This window comes from Labrus bergylta, chromosome 14 (assembly GCF_963930695.1).
Source record: "Labrus bergylta chromosome 14, fLabBer1.1, whole genome shotgun sequence".
Classification (NCBI taxonomy): Eukaryota; Metazoa; Chordata; class Actinopteri; order Labriformes; family Labridae; genus Labrus; species Labrus bergylta.
In genome coordinates, this window is record NC_089208.1 from 9,592,558 (window position 1) to 9,616,884 (window position 24,327).

Here is a 24,327-nt window from a genome sequence, read left to right on the forward strand (position 1 = left end):
GATACCTTTACCTATCCCCTTGTCCAAAAGAATTAAGGAAAACAAACAACCTTATATTTCACAGGAATCGAGTTTTGGCACGTTTATAAAAGCGACTGCCTTCATGAGCTTGTCTTCTAGATTTAACTTACCTTTTTCTAGTTCCCTTATTGACATGTCTGATTTCAATCATGTTGCTCTCTTATACTGAAACACATAGTGAAGCGGCCATGCTGGTTTTTCTTCCACCCTGTGTTTAAGTATCTTTTTTTTTTTCATATATTGTTTTCCCAACTATAGTCCTTTCCCTTGAATGTCGTCACCTTAGGTTTTTGTAAGTTGTAGGTGTTTGCACTAACTTGTTTTCTTATGGTGTGCCCTACTTATACAAAGATGTTCTGTTTCTGAGGTATTTTATGAAATCTGTACATCTTGCTTGTATGTCTTTTTGTTGTTGCTTAATTTGCGACCTTTGCAAAGTGTCATGTGACTTTCACTTCTGTCACATGACATCTTAAGTCTTTTTAAACACCTGTTTTTTTTGTCTCTGTCAATTATGTCCTGACGAAGATTAAGTTGAGTCGAAATTTGTAGACACATCCCTGTTAATAAAGGATTTTTATAGGCTACTGTGTCAGAGTACTGCATTGTTTGTACTGGTAAATGGACTTAAGCTTGTATAGCACTTTTCTGGTCTTCTGACTACTCAAAGCGCTTTTACACCGCATGTCACACCTACACATTCACACACTGATGGAGGAGGTTGCTATTTAATAATCCTGAATTGCTGCCCTATGCTTTTTCTCATCTTGTTTTTTGTGTGAAAAAATTTGCCATTGACTTCCTTTTAATGTATTTGCATAAACTACACGTTCAAAACACAACTTTAAATTAAGTTCACAATATTCATCATTTACTATAGTTGCTATTAGTCATCATTTAGTGCTTATTAATACCTTTTTCGACATAGTCCACAGCTAATAGGCCTTTAGCTAAGAATTTACCCTCAATAACATTAAGTGGCTCCTGTGGCTCAGTTGGTAGAGTCTGTCGTCTCTCAACTGGAAGGTCGGGGGTTCAATCCCCAGCTCCTGCAGCCACATGCTTGATGTGTCCTTGGGTAAGACATTTAATCCCAAATTGCTCCCACTACTCAAATCGCTTTGAGTCGTCAGAAGACGAGAAAAGTGCTATAAGCCTATCATTTACCATTACCCTATAATCACTGCCTATTGATAGTTATGACTTATGAATGATGATGACTTATGATCTAAATATGCTTTGCTTAGTTTGGCCCATATCAGGTAGAAGTAAACAAAAACAAGATCATAAAACATGTACAACAACTTCCTAACTAACTATCAAAAAGGAATGATTAGGAGAGTATTGAGTTATTATAGCTAAAGAGGTATTAGCTAAAGATTATGTTCATGTAGAGCAGGGGTTCCCAAACTTTTCAGTCCGTGCCCCCCAATATAACAGTGCTAGAGACTGGGGTTTTGGAAGGAATCTCAAGACCCCCTAACAATGTCTCTCAGTCCAACTCCAGTTTGGAATAAACAAAGAGCTCAGAAATCAAGGAGCGATAACGAGGAACTTACCTTTATCAAAGAAGTTGATTTACTGTCAATAGTTCAAATAACTTGCTGGATAACCTCAAAGCTTGTGATTTGTTCAACTGCTCCAAGTGAAATGAGTATTTATTAAATCCCCTTTATTCAGAACTTTTGAGGATTCCATAAGTCTTTGTGAGGTGGAGATCAAAGCCACATTCTGAATTTTAGGTTCCCATGGCAACAAGTGGTTCAGTGTAATGCTCCACATACTATAAGGGAGAGTCAGCAATAACAAGCTTTTAATTTAATGTACATTATGAAAAAGATGCACACTGGTGCTCTGGGTGTTACAGTCTACTGGTGCAACTTAAATATAAAGCAAAGTTGAAAAAATAAAAAAGCTTGTGCTACGACTGATGCTGTGGGCCAATAAAATGTAAAGGCATCAGGTGCTCTTCAAGAACAGTGGACAGAAGTCAAAATAGATTTTAAATAAAATGGCTGTCCTGATGGGCGGCTGTGGTTCAGTTGGTAGAGTCAGTTGTCTCTGCACCAGAAGGTCGGGGGTTCAATCCCCAGCTCCAGGAGCTTGTCTAATGTGTTCTTGGGCAAGACATTTAATCCCGAATTGCTCCGGCTGCATATTCAACTTTTATTTTCTTCATTTTATTGGCTAAGCGGTTAATCTTTTTATTATGAAAAAAGTCGGCAGACAAATTGTTAATGACAATAATATTGAATTGCTGCCCTATGCTTTTTCTAATCTTGTTTTGCGTGTGAAAAAGTTTTCCATTAACTTCCTTTTAAAGTATTTAAACATAAACTACACATTCAAAACACAACTTTAAATTAAGGTCACATATTCACCATTTAATAGTTCATTATTAGCTTGCTAATAAGTAGCATACTGGCCGTGTATTAGTCATTATTACGTGCTTATTAATACCTTATTCTACATAGTCAATAGCTAATAGACCATTATCTAAAAATTTGCCCTCAATAATATGAAGGGGCGGCTGTGGCTCAGTTGGTAAAGTGGGTGGGGGTTCAATCCCCAGCTCCTGCAGCAACATTTCCAATGTGTCCTCGGGCAAGACACTCAACCCAGAATTGTTCCCGCTGCTTCGTCGGCGGTGTTTGAGTGTGTATGAATGGGATTAGTTACTTCTGATGGTCTCACTAGCAACCTCCTCCATCAGTGTGTGAATGTGTAGCTGTGACCTACAGGTTTAATCACAGCTGACACATTGCAGTGCCCACTGTTTGGATGTTATTTCATCTGTCTGAATAATTAGGGCTGGAATATAGACAACTGAATTAAGTCAATCAATCGCAAATATTGAAAACATTGGTTGGTTAACCCTGATTTTAGACCCCTTCTCGTTGTTATCCAGACATGGGGATGATTCTGCGTGTTATACAATAGAAAGTTTTTAAAGATCAACCTTTAACACAGGCATGTTGAATAAAGTACACTCGGTTTAGTCTCTTCTTTAAATATTGCTGCAGGTTAAAAGTAAGTTGAATTAAGTGCTTTTTAGTTTAAATTGTCAGATGTTAACGTTTGGTTGATGAAAGGGGAAATTATCACGTGCAAATACAAAGGAAACAGAAGTTAAATAGTAACAAATGAACAACAAACAAACATGCAAAGTGAGCTAAATCAAAGTTGTTCTCTTCTTAATGTGAGAAAAACACAAGTTGGTTTAACAATACTATAATTAATCCAAAATACAATTCAAATTTGACACTTTCTACAGAGAAGATTAATGGGAATTAAAAAGAAGAAGAAAATAGAATTTGATTAATTGCTTTATTTATTGTCAAACAAGTCAATTTTGCATTTGTGTTTTGTTCTTAATCTTCTTTGGGGCAGCAGTAGCTCAGTCTGGACTTTGGTTGGCAACCAGAAGTTTACCATGTTTAAGTACAGACCAAATCTGGAAGTAGTCTGGTAGCTGGAGAGGTGCCCGGGTTGCCATTGAGCAAGGCACAGAAGGGGGATCTGCAAGTGAATCTGCATTACTAGCTCCCTTCATTGTGAACCTGCACCATGTCAGGCCTGTGGAAGTCCAGTATATTTGTGGTGGTGTTCTAGCACCCCCTAGAGATGCGATGAGGGTTCCCACCTTAAAGGAGCAAGAGGAGAAGAGAAATCAAATATAATAGGCAGTTAGAGTACAGTAATAGCGTTTTTGAGCTTGTATACTTTAAGACACATGTTATTATATTGGGGAAAACTTTATTTAATTCAGACAACCAACAGAAACAAACAGCAGCAAAATAAGAAAATAAATCATTTGCTCAGCTGTTAACTATCCTTGTTTTCTTAGTGGACTTTTAAAAAACAAAACAGATAAATCTCTTTGCAGCATTCTTATGAGGCTCCCAATATTGTTTAGAAAAGTCACTTGAGGAATGAATGTTGAAGCTTTCGGACGTGTGCTTAGCTCAAAGAAATTAACACAGTCCATTGATGATGTGATTTGGATATTTCAATATGTTGTCCTTTGTGTCCTCATTGTCCTTGTTGTCCTGAGTGTTCTCATTGTCCTCAGTGTCTGATTGGAGCTCTAGGGCTACTATCCAATGTAGGGATAATTAATTATAATATAGAACGATTCATTGCAATTCAATTTGGTCTTATTCGAGTCGATCTGACAATCAAATCCAAAGTAAATTTGTTACTTTATGAAACTAAGGAAAAACAAATATGTCTTTGTGTTTATTACTCTCCAAGAGACATTAGAATAGATCTACTGTAAATATGCTGACATTACGTATATGATGTGAAGTCTTCATCACACAGGTGTCTCACTTTGACAGGTGGACGGGGGATGAAATACATTTAGTCACTTATGTAGAAGTCTTAGCTCTTCCATTGATCACACTTCACTGGCTTTGTAAAGCTCTACTTACACTTGAAACAAGTATTTAATAAAAGGTAAAAATTAAAGCCAATTTAGAATAGAAATGAAATAATAAAAACACTCCAAGACATTTTCTTATTTTTTATTTCTCTGATATGAATTACATATTACGCCCAGGCATCTGTTGTGATTGATGCTCTCTCTGCATTACACAGTTTTTTTTAAACTTCCTTTTTAAATTAATAAAACTTTTCTGGTGTGCTCTGATTCACTCAGATCTTTCATGTTAAGATCAATAACTGTTTCAGACCGATTTATTTTTACACCCCTAGTACACTTGATGATTTGACATTGGGACAGCCCTAAGCACTCACACACTCACCAGGAACATACCTCAAAGTCAAGGTTTGGGATTGGGTGTTTGTGAATGCACTCAAAAATGCATGTGCAAACCCTCAGGTTGAACTTTTGTAAACCATGGTTGATGCCCTCTATAGAAGCACAGCCTGATTATCCCACTAGGGGGCCCTGTGGCAAACATTTTCCAGGGCCCCATGCAGATTGACACTATTTTCATGTATTTTGTTGAACATATAGTTATGTAGGTAGGAATGTACAACATGCGAGCTATGCAATGGCTAATCTTAAAGACAGGAGGGAAAATCATACAACCAGTCATCCTATCCTGGGACCACTTTTTGGGAAGTTAGCCTGGTTGGTATTTTACCCCCAAATAAGGCCTCCTCTGCACTTGTTTCCTCTTCAGAGAATGCAGTTGACAAATTGCTACAATTGGCTTCTTTACTGGATCTGAACATTTGACTCGCACACACAATACAACTCCTCCACCTCAGCAGTGAGCATGTCACTGCTGAGGTGGACTAGTTGGCAGAAGTGAGCTTTTTTCTCATCGATTCGTTTCCCCCCCCCCATTGGTCGCACTGTCGTTATCATCCTCTGAAGGCAAAGAAAAAATCATCTCAAGTTTTGCTGTCATTTTTCCCTACTTAGACAGAAACCTCTACCCCATATTTGGTGAGGCAGTTATGTAACAACATCTCATTCCTGGAACACTGTTACTGATACTTAAGTTAGTATATGCCATCGTTGGTGTCAAGGCCAATAAAAACATGAGTAAATCTTTAAAAGAATGTATTACCTAACACAGGTTTGAAGCAGGAACAAATGCTTAACTAAGATATGGTAAAAATCTGCATAAAAAGTTAAAAATTATAAATATAGTTGGTCGAGAGATAAAAAGATTATTCAAGTCAATCTGGTCCTTTCCTTTGAACAGTTCTCCATGAAAATAATTAGTGTTTAGGGTGAGGCAGCTTTTAGTCTCTACACTCCTCAACAGTGGGACAAGTGCTTGGTTTTTAATATATTTTAGTATTTTCTTGTGTCATTTGTCTTTGTAAAGCAGTGTTGTCAATTAAAAAAAAAAACTAGCATGATTTTGAAAGTAGCATTCCCTCAGTGCTCCGTCAACACCCACCCACTCAAAAGACACGCCACTTACTTACATTCACGAGCGCCGCTGCTCCAGAAGTGGGCATCAGCTCATCGCTTGCATTGTGTAGAAACTATATCGTCTTCTGTCTCATTCAATGATAAGGAAACTCTAAACTTCATCACAATACATGTAAAAATAAAACGTGATTATTTAACGACAAACTCACAGTATAACCTCTGTCATTGGTGACGCGCTTTGAGTGTGGGCTAATTCACGCAAGGGGTAGAGAACGAGCATGCAGACATGATTGGTTCATCAGATTGGTACCTCGTGGCAGACATTGGTCGAAGTTTTTACATGCTTACAACTGCTACATTCCTTTTTCAGAGCACATGAGTTATTAATTTCTGTCAGGACCTGAAGACAATTTCAAGCAAAATCTTAAAGAGTCTATCTTGAGAAAATGACCAACCTTGCCTTTAATGTTCCTAATGTTCTGTTTTGACTGTTTTTGTACAGCACTTTGAAATGATCTTTGTATGAATAGTGCTTTATAAATAAATCATCTTTCTTTCCTCTGTTTGGACTGGTAAAAAGCTCTCGTGTGACATAGTGTTATGAGGCAGTTTTTTTTTTTAAATGTGCAAATTCCTCATTTTGAAATCACATTGATGATATTAAGAAAAATCTAATTTGACCTGATCTATGTTTTTTTCCATAGGTTTAAACCCTGCAGTTAAATATTCTGTTGAGAGTTCACTGAAAACTTAAATCCTCAAAAGCTTATCCTGTTGCATAAGTTCCTAAAAGACTGTAAACACTGTACCGACGTCCATCTGTTTGATTTCCTCAAGCTATGTTATCAGGAATGAATAATTCACAAATGGACACACACCCAAACAACAGTACAACTATTGACAGTGAGATAAAATCGCCGCTCTTGGTTCAGCAGGTGGGATTTTATTTATCTTCATGGCTGCAGAGCTGTAACATTAACAAATTAGCATATAAAAGTAAACAGAGATGACACCTAACATCTGAGATTACATTATGTAGTGTGGGCACAGGAACATATACAAATAATGAGACAAGCAATATTGGATTAGCGTAGTTCTTAGCTAGTGATACGTTTTCATAAAACACGTGGTGACGCACAGTGCATGGAACCATTGTAGATCTCTAAGTTGATTAACCCAATTTAACTGGATTAAAAGGCACTTTTTCAGTTCCATTATGTTTAACAACATCTGCAGATAGTCATATTGTGTGGCTTGACTGTTTTGTAATGGTGATAATCGATGGTGGATTGTTTTACTGATTTATCCCTTTTACTTCTAGTTCAGGGTCATTTGGAGTACAGTATTTATCATCAAACATTTCCAGATAAAGAGAACTCAGACTACTAAAAGGTAGAGCATAGTGCATTTTGTCACTGTATGGGTTGTACTTAGGCAGGGTTTGGATGGCTGTGGGTCAGTGATAGAGACCCTTGTTTCTGATAAGGTTGACGGTTCAAACCCCAGCTCCTGCAGCCACATGTCAAAGTGTCCTTGGACAAGAAACTCAACCCTAAATTACTGCATCAGCAGTGTGTGAACATGCATGAATTAGTCAATAATACTGATGGTGACTTTACAGAGCAGCCTCTGCCATCAGTGTGTGAATTGGTGACCTGCGCTGTGAAAAGCGCTTTGAGTAGTCAGAAGCATAGAAAAGATCTATACAAGCTCTTACCATTTAAATGTTATTCATTAGTCATAAAAATATATATTTGAATTGCACTAATGTTCATTCGAGCAGATTGCTATTTTTTCTGCATTTTTATTTGTCTCTGAAAAAAACAAGCAGCAAGAGAGGGGCTTAATGTCCAATTGATTTTACAGTAAAGTCACAATACATAACTGCTTGCTAGCTCATTGATCCTTTCATAGTTGGGGGAGGGCCACAGCAGAGAGATGAAAGAGAGAAAAAGGTTCATTTTGATGTAAAAAAGAAAAAGAGTGTGGGTAGATTATTTCCTGATCTTATCGGAGTCACAGATTTATTTTGGTTTTGGCAGTAAGTGATGGATCATTTTATTTTATTGTGTAATGTCTCAGAAGACAAATTCTGAAACAAATCACCGTCCCAAAATCATACAGTTAGTTAAAATATAATGAACATTGCCAAAGTTGAATGCAAACCCTCATTTATGTCACAGACCGGGGTTAATTAAAAGCTCCAAAATCTTCTCAATGAAGAAAATTTCATACTTGATAAACGTCTTGTTGAATAGATAGAACCAAAAGCTATATAAAGAAAGTGATGAACATAAATGCATTTTTAGTTCAATTCAATAATAAGGGCTACATTTGCTCTGAGATGATAAATTGTTAGTAATCAAATGAACAAACATGATTTTCTGGTATTTTGTATTTAGTACAGTGTCTTTAATGAAAAGAAAAACAATCAACATTTTCAAAAATTAAGAAATTTCTTTTAAAAGTAAATAAGTGCGTCTTTCAAAAAAAGCTGCTCTTATCCCAAAACTCCAATCCCGTGTTGCAAATAAATATATCATTTTTTTTAATGTCCCCTTAGGCTGTGTTCACACTTGACTTTTTTTTTCAGAAAAAAGCGCTGCGCCTTTTGAGCGCTTGTGCATGAGTGTTCTAGAAACCTTAACAACAGGATCTGCAACTATCTAAAAACATGTTAACATTAATGATACATTTGTATTCAAAAACATTTGTCTGTCCTAACTTTGGCTAGTTAAGTATGAAAATTAGTTTGCATTCTTGTTTTTATTGTAAGTGAGTTAAGTGTAACGGCCAAGCACTGTAGTGAAACTAAGTGTAATTAATAATTGACCAGTCTGCAGCAGACTAACAACACATCTAAAAAACATAAAGTTTACATCTGCATTGTACGACGGAGGATTAGGGACACGTTAAAAAAGAAATCTAAAATTTTGAGATTAAACTCGTAAATTTACGAGAATAAAGTTGTAAATTTACAAGAATAAGGTTGTACCTTTTTGAGAATTAAGTCGTACATTTACGAGATTAAACTCGTAAATTTATGAAGTTCGAGACCAGCCTGCGCAAAAATGATGAGAGAAGAACGCTTAAAAACTAATAAAATAATAAAGTCGTTATTTTAGTCTATATCCGAACAGCAGCAGCAGCCTGTTCTCAAATGAAAAACTTTGAGCATCTTGTTATACTTTAGTAAAGGTTTCCCTAATAAGGAAATAGGCTACTTCCTTGTGTAGTCGATAAAAACAGTTAGTTCAAGAGAAGTTTTCACTTCAACTTGCAAGACCATGTTTATCTGTAAAATGATGTATGAAAAGGACACAAACTGGCTCCTTGTTGTCCTTGTTGTCCTTGTTGTCCTCAGTGTCCTTAATGTCTTTGTTGTCCTGAGTGTCCTTGTTGTCCTCAGTGTCCATGTTGTCCTGAGTGTCCTCAGTGTCCTCATTGTCCTTGTTGTCCTGAGTGTCCTTGTTGTCCTGAGTGTCCTCATTGTCCTCATTGTCCTTGTCGTCCTTGTTGTCCTTGTTGTCCTCAGTGTCCTTAATGTCTTTGTTGTCCTGAGTGTCCTGAGTGTCCTTGTTGTCCTCAGTTTCCATGTTGTCCTTGTTGTCCTCAGTGTCTTTGTTGCCCTGAGTGTCCTCAGTGTCCATGTTGTCCTGAGTGTCCTCAGTGTCCTTGTTGTCCTGAGTGTCCTCATTGTCCTCAGTGTCCTTGTTGTCCTGAGTATCCTCAGTGTCCTTGTTGTCCTGAGTATCCTCAGTGTCCTCATTCTCCATAATGCACCATATTAGTTTATTTTTGCCAATAAATGAGAAACAAACAACAAGATGCAGAATGTTATAATTCATTAATTTATTTTTCATTTCTCATTATTCTTTTTGTATTCACAGACTTGTGAACTTGATTGATCCACAGCCGCTCTCTTTCTCTCTCTCTCTCTCTCTTTCCTGCTTGCAGAGGCTGTCGGTTAAAATATGACTGATGTCGTGTAATTTCTTTCAAAGCTTTGTTATTAAAAAGTCATGAGACAGTTTGATCAATTTAAAACATTCACTTATTGATTTGATTTGACCAGATAAAGTGACAATTTAAAGTGTCCAATTGACCTTGAAGCTGCATGTTTTTGGGGATGTGGGAGGAAACCGGAGACCCCCGGTGAAAACCCACGCAGTCACGGGGAGGACATGCAAACTCCACACAGACAGGAGGATGTGTCTGCTGTGAGGCCGCGGTGCTAACCACCGAGCCGCCGTGCTGCCCTGTACAGCTCTGGGAAGTGTTTTAGGCTGGCTACACACTAGACGATTTTAAACCCTGCCCCGTAAAGGATTGAAGGGGGCGTGGCCTGATTTGACACTTGTGGCAACTGATAATTTTTTGTAATAATTTAAAATAATTTAAGTGTGTGGTGTCAAAATGATTATTTAACTGCTCTCCATCTACTCAGATCCTCCCCGAACTGGAATCAAAAATATCAAACATTGGCCGGCGGAATTTCTGAAAATAGCCAATGAGAGTGAGCAGATAGATCAGCGGCATACACCTGATGTTCAGTACGATTACAGCTCACAAACATGGCAGCCAACATAAACACAACCCAAAGCCCGTAGCCAAGTGGAATATTGAAAAAGAAGAGTAGTATAAAAACCTGTCCTTATGTTTGTGGTCTCGTTCATCCTACATGACATCGACTCGGTTACAGAAGAACGTCTTCTTGAACCAGGATTTAACACGCTGGTAGCAGTTCTTCTTCTTCTTCTGCTTGCTGTCGTTGCCATCTGAGGTTGATGGTGTCTTGTTGTCCTCCTCGTTGGCTTCCTCAGTGTCCTCGTTTTCCTTGTTGTCCTCAGTGTCCTTAATGTCTTTGTTGTCCTGAGTGTCCTGTGTGTCCTGAGTGTCCATGTTGTCCTGAGTGTCCTCAGTGTCCTTGTTGTCCTGAGTGTCCTTGTTGTCCTCAGTGTCCTCATTGTTAAGACTAAAAACACAAATACACACAGTAAGAGTTCTGTTCCGGTTACTGTCATTCCAACTTCAAGGAATAATCTTTCATCCAGTAGATGTCGCCCTTGAGCACCAGCATGAAACCTCAGCAAACATTTGGCCACACCTCTGCCATACTGAGGCCTCCACTGTCCTCCAGCGACACACCTCCAACCCCCATCCCCTCGCGTCTACACGAATGAGTTGAGCACAAGCGGTGGACAAAATAGGCCCTTGGCTCGAGCTGCAATCACCTGTGGCCTGCATTGTTGTGTTAGAGGGCTAATGCTAACACACTTTAGATAGCTCGTAGCTTCACATTGCTTGTACATTTACACGGAATGACCGTGATCTAAAAAACCTTATAAATTTGTACTTTTTGATTCTATTGATCATTAAAAGAGTGGAGATTTCATTGTTATAAAAACAAGCGGTATCGACAAGTATTGAAGACGACAAATGTGACAACCTTACTAAAACATTTGCATCAAAGTTTAAGAGGATTGGCATCCAAATATGGAAAAGTAAGCGTATCCATCAGGAATCATATCTTTTTAACTATCCCACAGCTGAAAAGAAGAATCTCACGAGTTATTGACTTATTTGCTGTTGTCTCATTTCTAGTTAAGATCTTAAAGTGAGAAAACCAAAATATGAGAGCTTCACTCCAGGCTCACACAGGGCAAAGACAGAGATAAGATGTTATCCTAAATTTTACTTTGCTGTGGGATTGTATTATTATTGTTGATGCACAAGTGCTTTCACTGTAATGATAATGAAGAAGAGTTAAATGGGCTATATTTGTGTGTTTAAAGGTTCCTCTCACTCCTCTTACCTGACTGATGTCTCTTCTTCCTCTAGCTGCAGCATGTTCTCAGGTTTTGCAGGCCGGACTTGGATCAAAGCTGATGGAAAAACTGTGGGAGGTGGACTATGCTGGTCTGTTGGAACTGAAACGATGCTCTTCTTCCTGTTGTGTTCAAACAATAAGTGTCACACTGATGTAAATGTCTAAATCGAATTCAGTCATTCCAAAAGTTTTTAAGACCAAAGGAAAAGCTAATTTTGGCCCAATATAACCTTGATCACAGGATTATTTGTGTTTGTATTCATATTTTATAAATAAAATGAACACAGTCTCAGTGACCATTGGTTTCTGAAGAGGCGCTATGTGTCACCATATTGGAAACACTCAGATCAAACAGTTCTGGTGGTGGTCATCTTCTTGACACTACTCTGCACATCTCTGTCACTCTGCAGGAGGCCGTGTGCTGCTGAAAGAACAGACTGAGATCCCACCTGACTGGATCTCAGTTCTGGGGACTTGTTTGAAGAGGCTCTATCCACGAGGGGGTTCTTTGAGAACTACACACCATAGGGACTTTTCTTTCTGTCTGCATTCCCACCGCCATGGTGCTGGGAGAGTGCCTGCTCTGAAACAGGAGCTAAAAAGGTTCCTCTAAACAGGGTTCTAGGAACGTAAGGGGTTCATGGTTCCTGCGGTGTGGAATTGTTAAAATACGGGGAGAGTTCCAATAGTTCAGAGATCTATGAAAAAGTTCCTGCGGTCAAAATATGCCTACTATCTCCCCCGGACTTCCAATCAATAAAAAATAAATACAATTCTTTGTTTGTGATGTAAAAATTTACATTTCAATTTGGGACCTAATGGGGATGCCTTGGTATTTGCAGCCTGTCTCAAGTGGACAATGGAGGAACTGCAGTTTTTTGCACTTAACAGAGATTCTTGCTTGGTCGGAAAAAAGTAAGAATTTCCAGTGAGGACCAGGCTTGCCAAAGACACCGGTCTCCAGAAAACGGATTTATCATAAAATTTACACAGCTTGCAAATTAATCACTGAGATTATAAAACACTGAATAATAAATGGATAACTAGAAGTACTGAGGTGTTTAAAAACATTTTGCCTGTACTGCACCCATCAGTTAGAAACTAAATCCACTTTAAAAAGTTAAAGTACTTACTGGGTGATGAAGGGGTGCTGGAGGACTTCATTGGGTGTGATCCTCTTGTTCTGATCTATCGTCAGCATGGCCTTCATTAGCTCGATGCACTGCTTGTATTCTGCAGCCTTGGCTGGGATCACTCTTTTAATCTAGTGATGAAAAACAAGGATCAATTCCACCATCAGTCAAGCCATCATCCTGGTCATCCATTAAGACATACAACTGACAGTGACAGTGCAAGAAGCTTCCCACTGTACCGTTTTGAGATCATCCAGAGATGAAAAGCTTAGTTTGTCGGGGGCTTGTGGAAGGAGCTCTACCCCGTACTCCTCAATCGTCTGAAAGAAGGTTCAGTGTGTTTATATGAATGTTTCTCTTCCTGAATCTAACTAATCAACAGCAGTCTATAAACATAATTGTTATGCAAACCTTAAAGTATCACATGAGTCTAAAGAAAAAAAAGAAACAACTTGTGGTACCTGGAACCTCCAGCTGTTGGACTTTGTCTCAATAAAAAATGTATGTTTATACATTGCGTTGTCCAGAAGCTCGTCTGGCGGCTGACCCAGGAGTTCAATCATAAACTGCAGCTGGAGAAAAAACACATTGATACATCAACAACAAGAACACTTCTCTTCTGGTCTACATGCTAATGCTAATAACTCCCACCAAAGCTAACAAACATAGTTCTCTGCACCACTAAAATCACATTACGTCCCTCTGTAGTACATGTTAGGTGAATCCCTTAGTTTTAGATTTGATCAACTGCTGTGGGTTTAGGAAAATGTATTTGTGAAGTTCTGCTTTAACAAACATTGAGGAAAAAAACTACTAAACTAGACCTTAACAAGCATCATTAGTTGATAAAAGAGTCAAGCTTTGGTAAATGACTTACTGTGTAATAGTCTTCACAATCAAACAGGTCTCTACCGATGAGCATGCCGAATAACACGCAGCCCACTGACCACATGTCGATGGCCTCAGAAAATGGCATGCCGAGGATGATCTCGGGAGCCCTAAATGTGTTGAAGAAAAGTGTTAGATAGAATCAATAACACTGTCATATTCCAAGGAGTGAACATGAAAACAATAATTTGGCAAACAATGGCTTTTTCCTAATTGGAAACCAATGAAAAAGTATGCTGGCACATAATCAACATGATCTTGGATCTTACCTGAAGCCAACTGGTTGCAGCTCCATGCCCTGCCTGGCTGTAGAATTATCCATGGCCAAGCCAAAGTCGATAAGTTTAGCTCTTAAGGGTGGTTTCTTGTCCACTAGCATTATGTTTTGTAGTTTGATGTCAGTGTGGATCACCCCGATGTTCTTCAGTGCTTTAAGCGCTGTGGCTATCTGCAAGAACAATCCATGTACATGTCAGATACTGTACCAAGGTTTAACAGACGGTTACTTGTGCTTTCTATCTGAAGCTGCCGAATTCATACCTGTTTGATTATAGTCCTTGAGTCAGCCAACGTCACATGATTGTAATATAAATAGTCATATAAGTTCGTTTCGAGACTCTCAAAGACGAGCGCCTCGCCATGCCTTACACTAAAACATCCATGGAACTTGACGATGTTGTGCTTGTCAAGTTTTAGCCTCATCAACCTTCTAAGCATGGCCACCTGGGGAGAAAAACGACAAGATGTTCACCAAAGTTATAATCTTTGTGTAAAAGTCAGAAAAAACAAATATGAAAGGCAAGGAAACTTTTTGCAACATGGGCATGTGAATGAAAGCTATTCTTTACTTCTGTTGGGGACATGGGGCTTTGAGTGGTCAGAGGACTAGAAAGGGGATTTATAAGCACAGTCCAGTTGCATAAGGTAACATTTGTTTGCCCTTGTGATCACTAAATATAACTTGTTAAATATGATGCACCAGTTATAAAATTGTCAAATCTCTATTTTATGTTGTGAACTTCAAAATCGACCAAATGCCTCACCTCCTGTCTGCAGCTGTTTTCAAATGAGGGGATCTTTATAGCCACAAGACTGTCCGTGTCTCTTTCCAAACACCGCAACACTTTCCCGAAGCCACCCTGGCCCACGACTTTCAGGAACTCATATTTGTCAGGGAACTGGTAGAATTTGTTTTGGGGATTTTTAGCTGATGGTTTTGCCAACCCATGATGGACACCTGCTTTTATTATCATGTTGTCCTGAGTGTCCTCAATGTCCTGAGTGTCCATGTTGTCCTGAGTGTCCTCAATGTCCTGAGTGTCCATGTTGTCCTGAGTGTCCTCAGTGTCCTTGTTGTCCCGAGTGTCCTCATTGTCCTCAGTGTCCTTGTTGTCCTGAGTGTCTTCATTGTCCTCGTTGTCCTGAGTGTCCTGAGTGTCCTCAGTGTCCTTGTTGTCCTGAGTGTCCTTGTTGTCCTCAGTGTCCTCATTGTTAAGACTAAAAACACAAACACACACAGTAAGAGTTCTGTTCCGGTTACTGTCATTCCAACTTCAAGGAATAATGTTTGATCCAGTAGATGTCGCCCTTGAGCACCAGCATGCATTCCCACCGCCATGGTGCTGGGAGAGTGCCTGCTCTGAAACAGGAGCTAAAAAGGTTCCTCTAAACAGGGTTCTAGGAACTTAAGGGGTTCATGGTTCCTGCGGTGTGGAATTGTTAAAATACGGGGAGGGTTCCAATAGTTCAGAGATCTATGAAAAAGTTCCTGCGGTCAAAATATGCCTACTATCTCCCCCGGACTTCCAATCAATAAAAAATAAATACAATTCTTTGTTTGTGATGTAAAAATGTACATTTCAATTTGGGACCTAATGGGGATGCCTTGGTATTTGCAGCCTGTCTCAAGTGGACAATGGAGGAACTGCAGTTTTTTGCACTTAACAGAGATTCTTGCTTGGTCGGAAAAAAGTAAGAATTTCCAGTGAGGACCAGGCTTGCCAAAGACACCGGTCTCCAGAAAACGGATTTATCATAAAATTTACACAGCTTGCAAATTAATCACTGAGATTATAAAACACTGAATAATAAATGGATAACTAGAAGTACTGAGGTGTTTAAAAACATTTTGCCTGTACTGCACCCATCAGTTAGAAACTAAATCCACTTTAAAAAGTTAAAGTACTTACTGGGTGATGAAGGGGTGCTGGAGGACTTCATTGGGTGTGATCCTCTTGTTCTGATCCATCGTCAGCATGGCCTTCATTAGCTTGATGCACTGCTTGTATTCTGCAGCCTTGGTTGGGATCACTCTTTTAATCTAGTGATGAAAAACAAGGATCAATTCCACCATCAGTCAAGCCATCATCCTGGTCATCCATTAAGACATACAACTGACAGTGACAGTGCAAGAAGCTTCCCACTGTACCATTTTGAGATCATCCAGAGATGAAAAGCCTAGTTTGTTGGGGGCTTGTGGAAGGAGCTCTACCCCGTACTCCTCAATCGTCTGAAAGAAGGTTCAGTGTGTTTATATGAATGTTTCTCTTCCTGAATCTAACTAATCAACAGCAGTCTATAAACATAATTGTTATGCAAATCTTAAAGTATCACATGAGTCTAAAGAAAAAAAAGAAACAACTTGTGGTACCTGGAACCTCCAGCTGTTGGACTTTGTCTCAATAAAAAATTTATGTTTATACACTGCGTAGTTCAGAAGCTCGTCTGGCGGCTGACCCAGGAGTTCAATCATAAACTGCAGCTGGAGAAAAAACACATTGATACATCAACAACAAGAACACTTCTCTTCTGGTCTACATGCTAATGCTAATAACTCCCACCAAAGCTAACAAACATAGTTCTCTGCACCACTAAAATCACATTATGTCCCTCTGTAGTACATGTTAGGTGAATCCCTTAGTTTTAGATTTGATCAACTGCTGTGGGTTTAGGAAAATGTATTTGTGAAGTTCTGCTTTAACAAACATTGAGGAAAAAAACTACTAAACTAGACCTTAACAAGCATCATTAGTTGATAAAAGAGTCAAGCTTTGGTAAATGACTTACTGTGTAATATTCTTCACAGTGAAACAGGTCTCTACGGTTGAGCATGCTGAATAACACGCAGCCCACTGACCACATGTCGATGGCCTCGGAAAATGGCATGCCGAGGATGATCTCGGGAGCCCTAAATGTGTTGAAGAAAAGTGTTAGATAGAATCAATAACACTGTCATATTCCAAGGAGTGAACATGAAAACAATAATTTGGCAAACAATGGCTTTTTCCTAATTGGGAACCAATGAAAAAGTATGCTGGCACATAATCAACATGATCTTGGATCTTACCTGAAGCCAACTGTTTGCAGCTTCTTGCCCTGCCTGGCTGTAGAATTATCCATGGCCAAGCCAAAGTCGATAAGTTTAGCTCTTAAGGGTGGTTTCTTGTCCACTAGCATTATGTTGTCTAGTTTGATGTCAGTGTGGATCACCCCGATGTTCTTCAGTGCTTTAAGCGCTGTGGCTATCTGCAAGAACAATCCATGTACATGTCAGATACTGTACCAAGGTTTAACAGATGGTTACTTGTGCTTTCTATCTGAAGCTGCCGAATTCATACCTGTTTGATTATAGTCCTTGAGTCAGCCAACGTCACATGATTGTAATATAAATGGTCATATAAGGTCACTTCGAGACTCTCAAAGACGAGCGCCTCGCCATGCCTTACACTAAAACATTCATGGAACTTGACGATGTTGTGCTTGTCAAGTTTTAGCCTCATTAACCATCTGAGCATGGCCACCTGGGGAGAAAAACGACAAGATGTTCACCAAAGTTACTAGAAAGGGGATTTATAAGCACAGTCCAGTTGCATAAGGTAACATTTGTTTGCCCTTGTGATCACTAAATATAACTTGTTAAATATGATGCACCAGTTATAAAATTGTCAAATCTCTATTTTATGTTGTGAACTTCAAAATCGACCAAATGCCTCACCTCCTGTCTGCAGCTGTTTTCAAATGAGGGGATCTTTATAGCCACAAGACTGTTCGTATCTCTTTCCAAACACCGCAACACTTTCCCGAAGGCACCCTGGCCCACGACTTTCAGGAACTTATATTTGTCAGGGAACTGGTAGAATTTGTTTTGGGGATTTTTAGCTGATGGTTTTGCCAACCCATGATGGACACCTGCTTTTATTATCATGTTGTCCTGAGTGTCCTCAATGTCCTGAGTGTCCTCAATGTCCTGAGTGTCCATGTTGTCCTGAGTGTCCTCAGTGTCCTTGTTGTCCCGAGTGTCCTCATTGTCCTCAGTGTCCTTGTTGTCCTGAGTGTCTTCATTGTCCTCGTTGTCCTGAGTGTCCTCAGTGTCCTCAGTGTCCTTGTTGTCCTTGTTGTCCTGAGTGTCCTTGTTGTCCTCAGTGTCCTCATTGTTAAGACTAAAAACACAAATACACACAGTAAGAGTTCTGTTCCGCTTACTGTCATTCCAACTTCAAGGAATAATCTTTCATCCAGTAGATGTCGCCCTTGAGCACCAGCATGAAACCTCAGCAAACATTTGGCCACACCTCTGCCATACTGAGGCCTCCACTGTCCTCCAGCGACACACCTCCAACCCCCATCCCCTCGCGTCTACACGAATGAGTTGAGCACAAGCGGTGGACAAAATAGGCCCTTGGCTCGAGCTGCAATCACCTGTGGCCTGCATTGTTGTGTTAGAGGGCTAATGCTAACACACTTTAGCTCGTAGCTTCACATTGCTTGTACATTTACACGGAATGACCGTGATCTAAAGAAACCTTTTAAATTTGTACTTTTTGATTCTACTGATCATTAAAAGAGTGGAGATTTCATTGTTATAAAAACAAGCGGTATCGACAAGTATTGAAGACGACAAATGTGACAACCTTACTAAAACATTTACATCAAAGTTTAAGAGGATTGGCATCCAAATATGGAAAAGTAAGCGTATCCATCAGGAATCATATCTTTTTAACTATCCCACAGCTGAAAAGAAGAATCTCACGAGTTATTGACTTATTTGCTGTTGTCTCATTTCTAGTTAAGATCTTAAAGTGAGAAAACCAAAATATGAGAGCTTCACTCCAGGCTCACACAGGGCAAAGACAGAGATAAGATGTTATCCTAAATTTTACTTTGCTGTGGGATTGTATTATTATTGTTGATGCACAAGTGCTTTCACTGTAATGATAATGAAGAAGAGCTAAATGGGCTATATTTGTGTGTTTAAAGGTTCCTCTCACTCCTCTTACCTGACTGATGTCTCTTCTTCCTCTAGCTGCAGCATGTTCTCAGGTTATCTGAAAAGAAACAAGAGAAAATGAGAACAAAGTTACTTACAATCCAGTTTCATCTCATTTCATATTTGATTTATTTGCTCATTTCAGTGTTTGGTTCCCACAAAATAAAACACAACATGAAATATTTTCTCATGATAACACTGTCCATAAGCAAACAGGAGCAGGAAGAAGAAAACATATAATACCTGCCCCCTTCTTAAGAACAAAATATAGCCTACTATTGAAACAGAATAAGATGGCTAACCTCTTGTTTTCTTTTCTTTCACAAAACAAAAATAAATAAACAATATAAAAATAATCAAATACAATCAGTTAGATTTACTCAATGATTTCATAATTTCCCAAAACTGTTTCTTTATATTTTTTTAAATTATATAATACTTGAGCATCATTTTAAGTGATTTTTGAGATAATTCCATAATTTAACTCCATTTACAATAAATTTGTTTTAATGTTGTGTGTGCATCGTCATTGTGAAAAAGAAAACCTGTTTGTCTTAAATCTGTAAATCTGAATATTGTACATTTCTTCTCTCTGTCCAACTCCAGTTTGGAATAAACAAAGAGCTCAGAAATCGAGCTCCATCAAGGAGCGATAACGAGGAACTTACCTTTATCAAAGAAGTTGATTTACTGTCAATAGTTCAAATAACTTGCTGGATAACCTCAAAGCTTGTGATTTGTTCAACTGCTCCAAGTGAAATGAGTATTTATTAAATCCCCTTCATTCAGAACTTTTGAGGATTCCATAAGTCTTTGTGAGGTGGCGATCAAAGCCACATTCTGAATTTTAGGTTCCCATGGCAACAAGTGGTTCAATGTAATGCTCCACATACTATAAGGGAGAGTCAGCAATAACAAGCTTTTAACTTAATGTACATTATGAAAAAGATGCACACTGGTGCTCTGGGTGTTACAGTTGATCTACTGGTGCAACTTAAATATAAAGCAAAGTTGAAAAAATAAAAAAGCTTGTGCTACGACTGATGCTCTGGGCCAATAAAATGTAAAGGCATCAGGTGCTCTTTAAGAACAGTGAACAGAAGTCAAAATAGATTTAAAAAAAAAAAAAGCCTATCCTGATGGGTGGCTGTGGCTCAGTTGGTAGAGTCAGTTGTCTCTGCACCAGAAGGTCAGGGGTTCAATCCCCAGCTCCAGGCAGCGTATGAGTGTGTATGTATAAAATGCTTCTTCAACAGCACTTTGCATCTGTTCAACAATAAAAACTCTCCATGACTCTTCTTACAATGTTGTTTGTAACAAAGAAAATTTGAATCATCTGTATCCTAAAATAATCCCATAGGGAAATGATACCTTTACCTATCCCCTTGTCCAAAAGAATTAAGGAAAACAAACAACCTTATATTTCACAGGAATCGAGTTTTGGCACGTTTATAAAAGCGACTGCCTTCATGAGCTTGTCTTCTAGATTTAATTTACCTTTTTCTAGTTCCCTTATTGACATGTCTGATTTCAATCATGTTGCTCTCTTATACTGAAACACATAGTGAAGCGGCCATGCTGGTTTTTCTTCCACCCTGTGTTTAAGTATCTTTTTTTTTTTCATATATTGTTTTCCCAACTATAGTCCTTTCCCTTGAATGTCGTCACCTTAGGTTTTTGTAAGTTGTAGGTGTTTGCACTAACTTGTTTTCTTATGGTGTGCCCTACTTATACAAAGATGTTCTGTTTCTGAGGTATTTTATGAAATCTGTACATCTTGCTTGTATGTCTTTTTGTTGTTGCTTAATTTGCGACCTTTGCAAAGTGTCATGTGACTTTCACTTCTGTCACATGACATCTTAAGTCTTTTTAAACACCTGTTTTTTTTGTCTCTGTCAATTATGTCCTGACGAAGATTAAGTTGAGTCGAAATTTGTAGACACATCCCTGTTAATAAAGGATTTTTATAGGCTACTGTGTCAGAGTACTGCATTGTTTGTACTGGTAAATGGACTTAAGCTTGTATAGCACTTTTCTGGTCTTCTGACTACTCAAAGCGCTTTTACACCGCATGTCACACCTACACATTCACACACTGATGGAGGAGGTTGCTATTTAATAATCCTGAATTGTTGCCCTATGCTTTTTCTCATCTTGTTTTTTGTGTGAAAAAATTTGCCATTGACTTCCTTTTAATGTATTTGCATAAACTACACGTTCAAAACACAACTTTAAATTAAGTTCACAATATTCATCATTTACTATAGTTGCTATTAGTCATCATTTAGTGCTTATTAATACCTTTTTCGACATAGTCCACAGCTAATAGGCCTTTAGCTAAGAATTTACCCTCAATAACATTAAGTGGCTCCTGTGGCTCAGTTGGTAGAGTCTGTCGTCTCTCAACTGGAAGGTCGGGGGTTCAATCCCCAGCTCCTGCAGCCACATGCTTGATGTGTCCTTGGGTAAGACATTTAATCCCAAATTGCTCCCACTACTCAAATCGCTTTGAGTCGTCAGAAGACGAGAAAAGTGCTATAAGCCTATCATTCACCATTACCCTATAATCACTGCCTATTGATAGTTATGACTTATGAATGATGATGACTTATGATCTAAATATGCTTTGCTTAGTTTGGCACATATCAGGTAGAAGTAAACAAAAACAAGATCATAAAACATGTACAACAACTTCCTAACTAACTATCAAAAAGGAATGATTAGGAGAGTATTGAGTTATTATAGCTAAAGAGGTATTAGCTAAAGATTATGTTCATGTAGAGCAGGGGTTCCCAAACTTTTCAGTCCGTGCCCCCCAATATAACAGTGCTAGAGACTGGGGTTTTGGAAGGAATCTCAAGACCCCCTAACAATGTCTCTCAGTCCAACTCCAGTTTGGAATAAACAAAGAGCTCAGAAATCAAGGAGCGATAACGAGGAACTTACCTTTATCAAAGAAGTTGATTTACTGTCAATAGTTCAAATAACTTGCTGGATAACCTCAAAGCTTGTGATTTGTTCAACTGCTCCAAGTGAAATGAGTATTTATTAAATCCCCTTTATTCAGAACTTTTGAGGATTCCATAAGTCTTTGTGAGGTGGAGATCAAAGCCACATTCTGAATTTTAGGTTCCCATGGCAACAAGTGGTTCAGTGTAATGCTCCACATACTATAAGGGAGAGTCAGCAATAACAAGCTTTTAATTTAATGTACATTATGAAAAAGATGCACACTGGTGCTCTGGGTGTTACAGTCTACTGGTGCAACTTAAATATAAAGCAAAGTTGAAAAAATAAAAAAGCTTGTGCTACGACTGATGCTGTGGGCCAATAAAATGTAAAGGCATCAGGTGCTCTTCAAGAACAGTGGACAGAAGTCAAAATAGATTTTAAATAAAATGGCTGTCCTGATGGGCGGCTGTGGTTCAGTTGGTAGAGTCAGTTGTCTCTGCACCAGAAGGTCGGGGGTTCAATCCCCAGCTCCAGGAGCTTGTCTAATGTGTCCTTGGGCAAGACATTTAATCCCGAATTGCTCCGGCTGCATATTCAACTTTTATTTTCTTCATTTTATTGGCTAAGCGGTTAATCTTTTTATTATGAAAAAAGTCGGCAGACAAATTGTTAATGACAATAATCTTGAATTGCTGCCCTATGCTTTTTCTAATCTTGTTTTGCGTGTGAAAAAGTTTTCCATTAACTTCCTTTTAAAGTATTTAAACATAAACTACACATTCAAAACACAACTTTAAATTAAGGTCACATATTCACCATTTAATAGTTCATTATTAGCTTGCTAATAAGTAGCATACTGGCCGTGTATTAGTCATTATTACGTGCTTATTAATACCTTATTCTACATAGTCAATAGCTAATAGACCATTATCTAAAAATTTGCCCTCAATAATATGAAGGGGCGGCTGTGGCTCAGTTGGTAAAGTGGGTGGGGGTTCAATCCCCAGCTCCTGCAGCAACATTTCCAATGTGTCCTCGGGCAAGACACTCAACCCAGAATTGTTCCCGCTGCTTCGTCGGCGGTGTTTGAGTGTGTATGAATGGGATTAGTTACTTCTGATGGTCTCACTAGCAACCTCCTCCATCAGTGTGTGAATGTGTAGCTGTGACCTACAGGTTTAATCACAGCTGACACATTGCAGTGCCCACTGTTTGGATGTTATTTCATCTGTCTGAATAATTAGGGCTGGAATATAGACAACTGAATTAAGTCAATCAATCGCAAATATTGAAAACATTGGTTGGTTAACCCTGATTTTAGACCCCTTCTCGTTGTTATCCAGACATGGTGATGATTCTGCGTGTTATACAATAGAAAGTTTTTAAAGATCAACCTTTAACACAGGCATGTTGAATAAAGTACACTCGGTTTAGTCTCTTCTTTAAATATTGCTGCAGGTTTAAAGTAAGTTGAATCAAGTGCTTTTTAGTTTAAATTGTCAGATGTTAACGTTTGGTTGATGAAAGGGGAAATTATCACGTGCAAATACAAAGGAAACAGAAGTTAAATAGTAACAAATGAACAACAAACAAACATGCAAAGTGAGCTAAATCAAAGTTGTTCTCTTCTTAATGTGAGAAAAACACAAGTTGGTTTAACAATACTATAATTAATCCAAAATACAATTCAAATTTGACACTTTCTACAGAGAAGATTAATGGGAATTAAAAAGAAGAAGAAAATAGAATTTGATTAATTGCTTTATTTATTGTCAAACAAGTCAATTTTGCATTTGTGTTTTGTTCTTAATCTTCTTTGGGGCAGCAGTAGCTCAGTCTGGACTTTGGTTGGCAACCAGAAGTTTACCATGTTTAAGTACAGACCAAATCTGGAAGTAGTCTGGTAGCTGGAGAGGTGCCCGGGTTGCCATTGAGCAAGGCACAGAAGGGGGATCTGCAAGTGAATCTGCATTACTAGCTCCCTTCATTGTGAACCTGCACCATGTCAGGCCTGTGGAAGTCCAGTATATTTGTGGTGGTGTTCTAGCACCCCCTAGAGATGCGATGAGGGTTCCCACCTTAAAGGAGCAAGAGGAGAAGAGAAATCAAATATAATAGGCAGTTAGAGTACAGTAATAGCGTTTTTGATCTTGTATACTTTAAGACACATGTTATTATATTGGGGAAAACTTTATTTAATTCAGACAACCAACAGAAACAAACAGCAGCAAAATAAGAAAATAAATCATTTGCTCAGCTGTTAACTATCCTTGTTTTCTTAGTGGACTTTTAAAAAACAAAACAGATAAATCTCTTTGCAGCATTCTTATGAGGCTCCCAATATTGTTTAGAAAAGTCACTTGAGGAATGAATGTTGAAG

General features: G+C 38.6%; 2 protein-coding genes across 2 annotated transcripts; both read right to left on the minus strand.

The window, feature by feature from the left end:
- Positions 1 to 9,706: 9,706 nt before the first annotated feature.
- Positions 9,707 to 16,754, minus strand: LOC109981425 (probable serine/threonine-protein kinase dyrk1). Its single transcript, XM_065963147.1, has 13 exons — positions 16,743 to 16,754; positions 16,380 to 16,490; positions 16,158 to 16,238; positions 15,919 to 16,049; positions 14,773 to 15,226; positions 14,270 to 14,452; positions 13,999 to 14,177; positions 13,719 to 13,839; positions 13,303 to 13,413; positions 13,081 to 13,161; positions 12,842 to 12,972; positions 11,694 to 11,828; positions 9,707 to 10,853 (listed from the first exon to the last, which is right to left on the minus strand). The coding sequence occupies exons 1-13, from the start codon at positions 16,752 to 16,754 to the stop codon at positions 10,556 to 10,558; spliced, it is 2,028 nt and encodes a 675-aa protein (XP_065819219.1). The 3' UTR covers positions 9,707 to 10,555.
- Positions 16,755 to 17,340: 586 nt separating this feature from the next.
- Positions 17,341 to 19,316, minus strand: LOC136182430 (homeodomain-interacting protein kinase 1-like). The gene is made up of 3 exons (XM_065963149.1): positions 19,006 to 19,316; positions 17,724 to 18,168; positions 17,341 to 17,529 (listed from the first exon to the last, which is right to left on the minus strand). The coding sequence occupies exons 1-3, from the start codon at positions 19,038 to 19,040 to the stop codon at positions 17,341 to 17,343; spliced, it is 669 nt and encodes a 222-aa protein (XP_065819221.1). The 5' UTR covers positions 19,041 to 19,316.
- Positions 19,317 to 24,327: the final 5,011 nt, after the last annotated feature.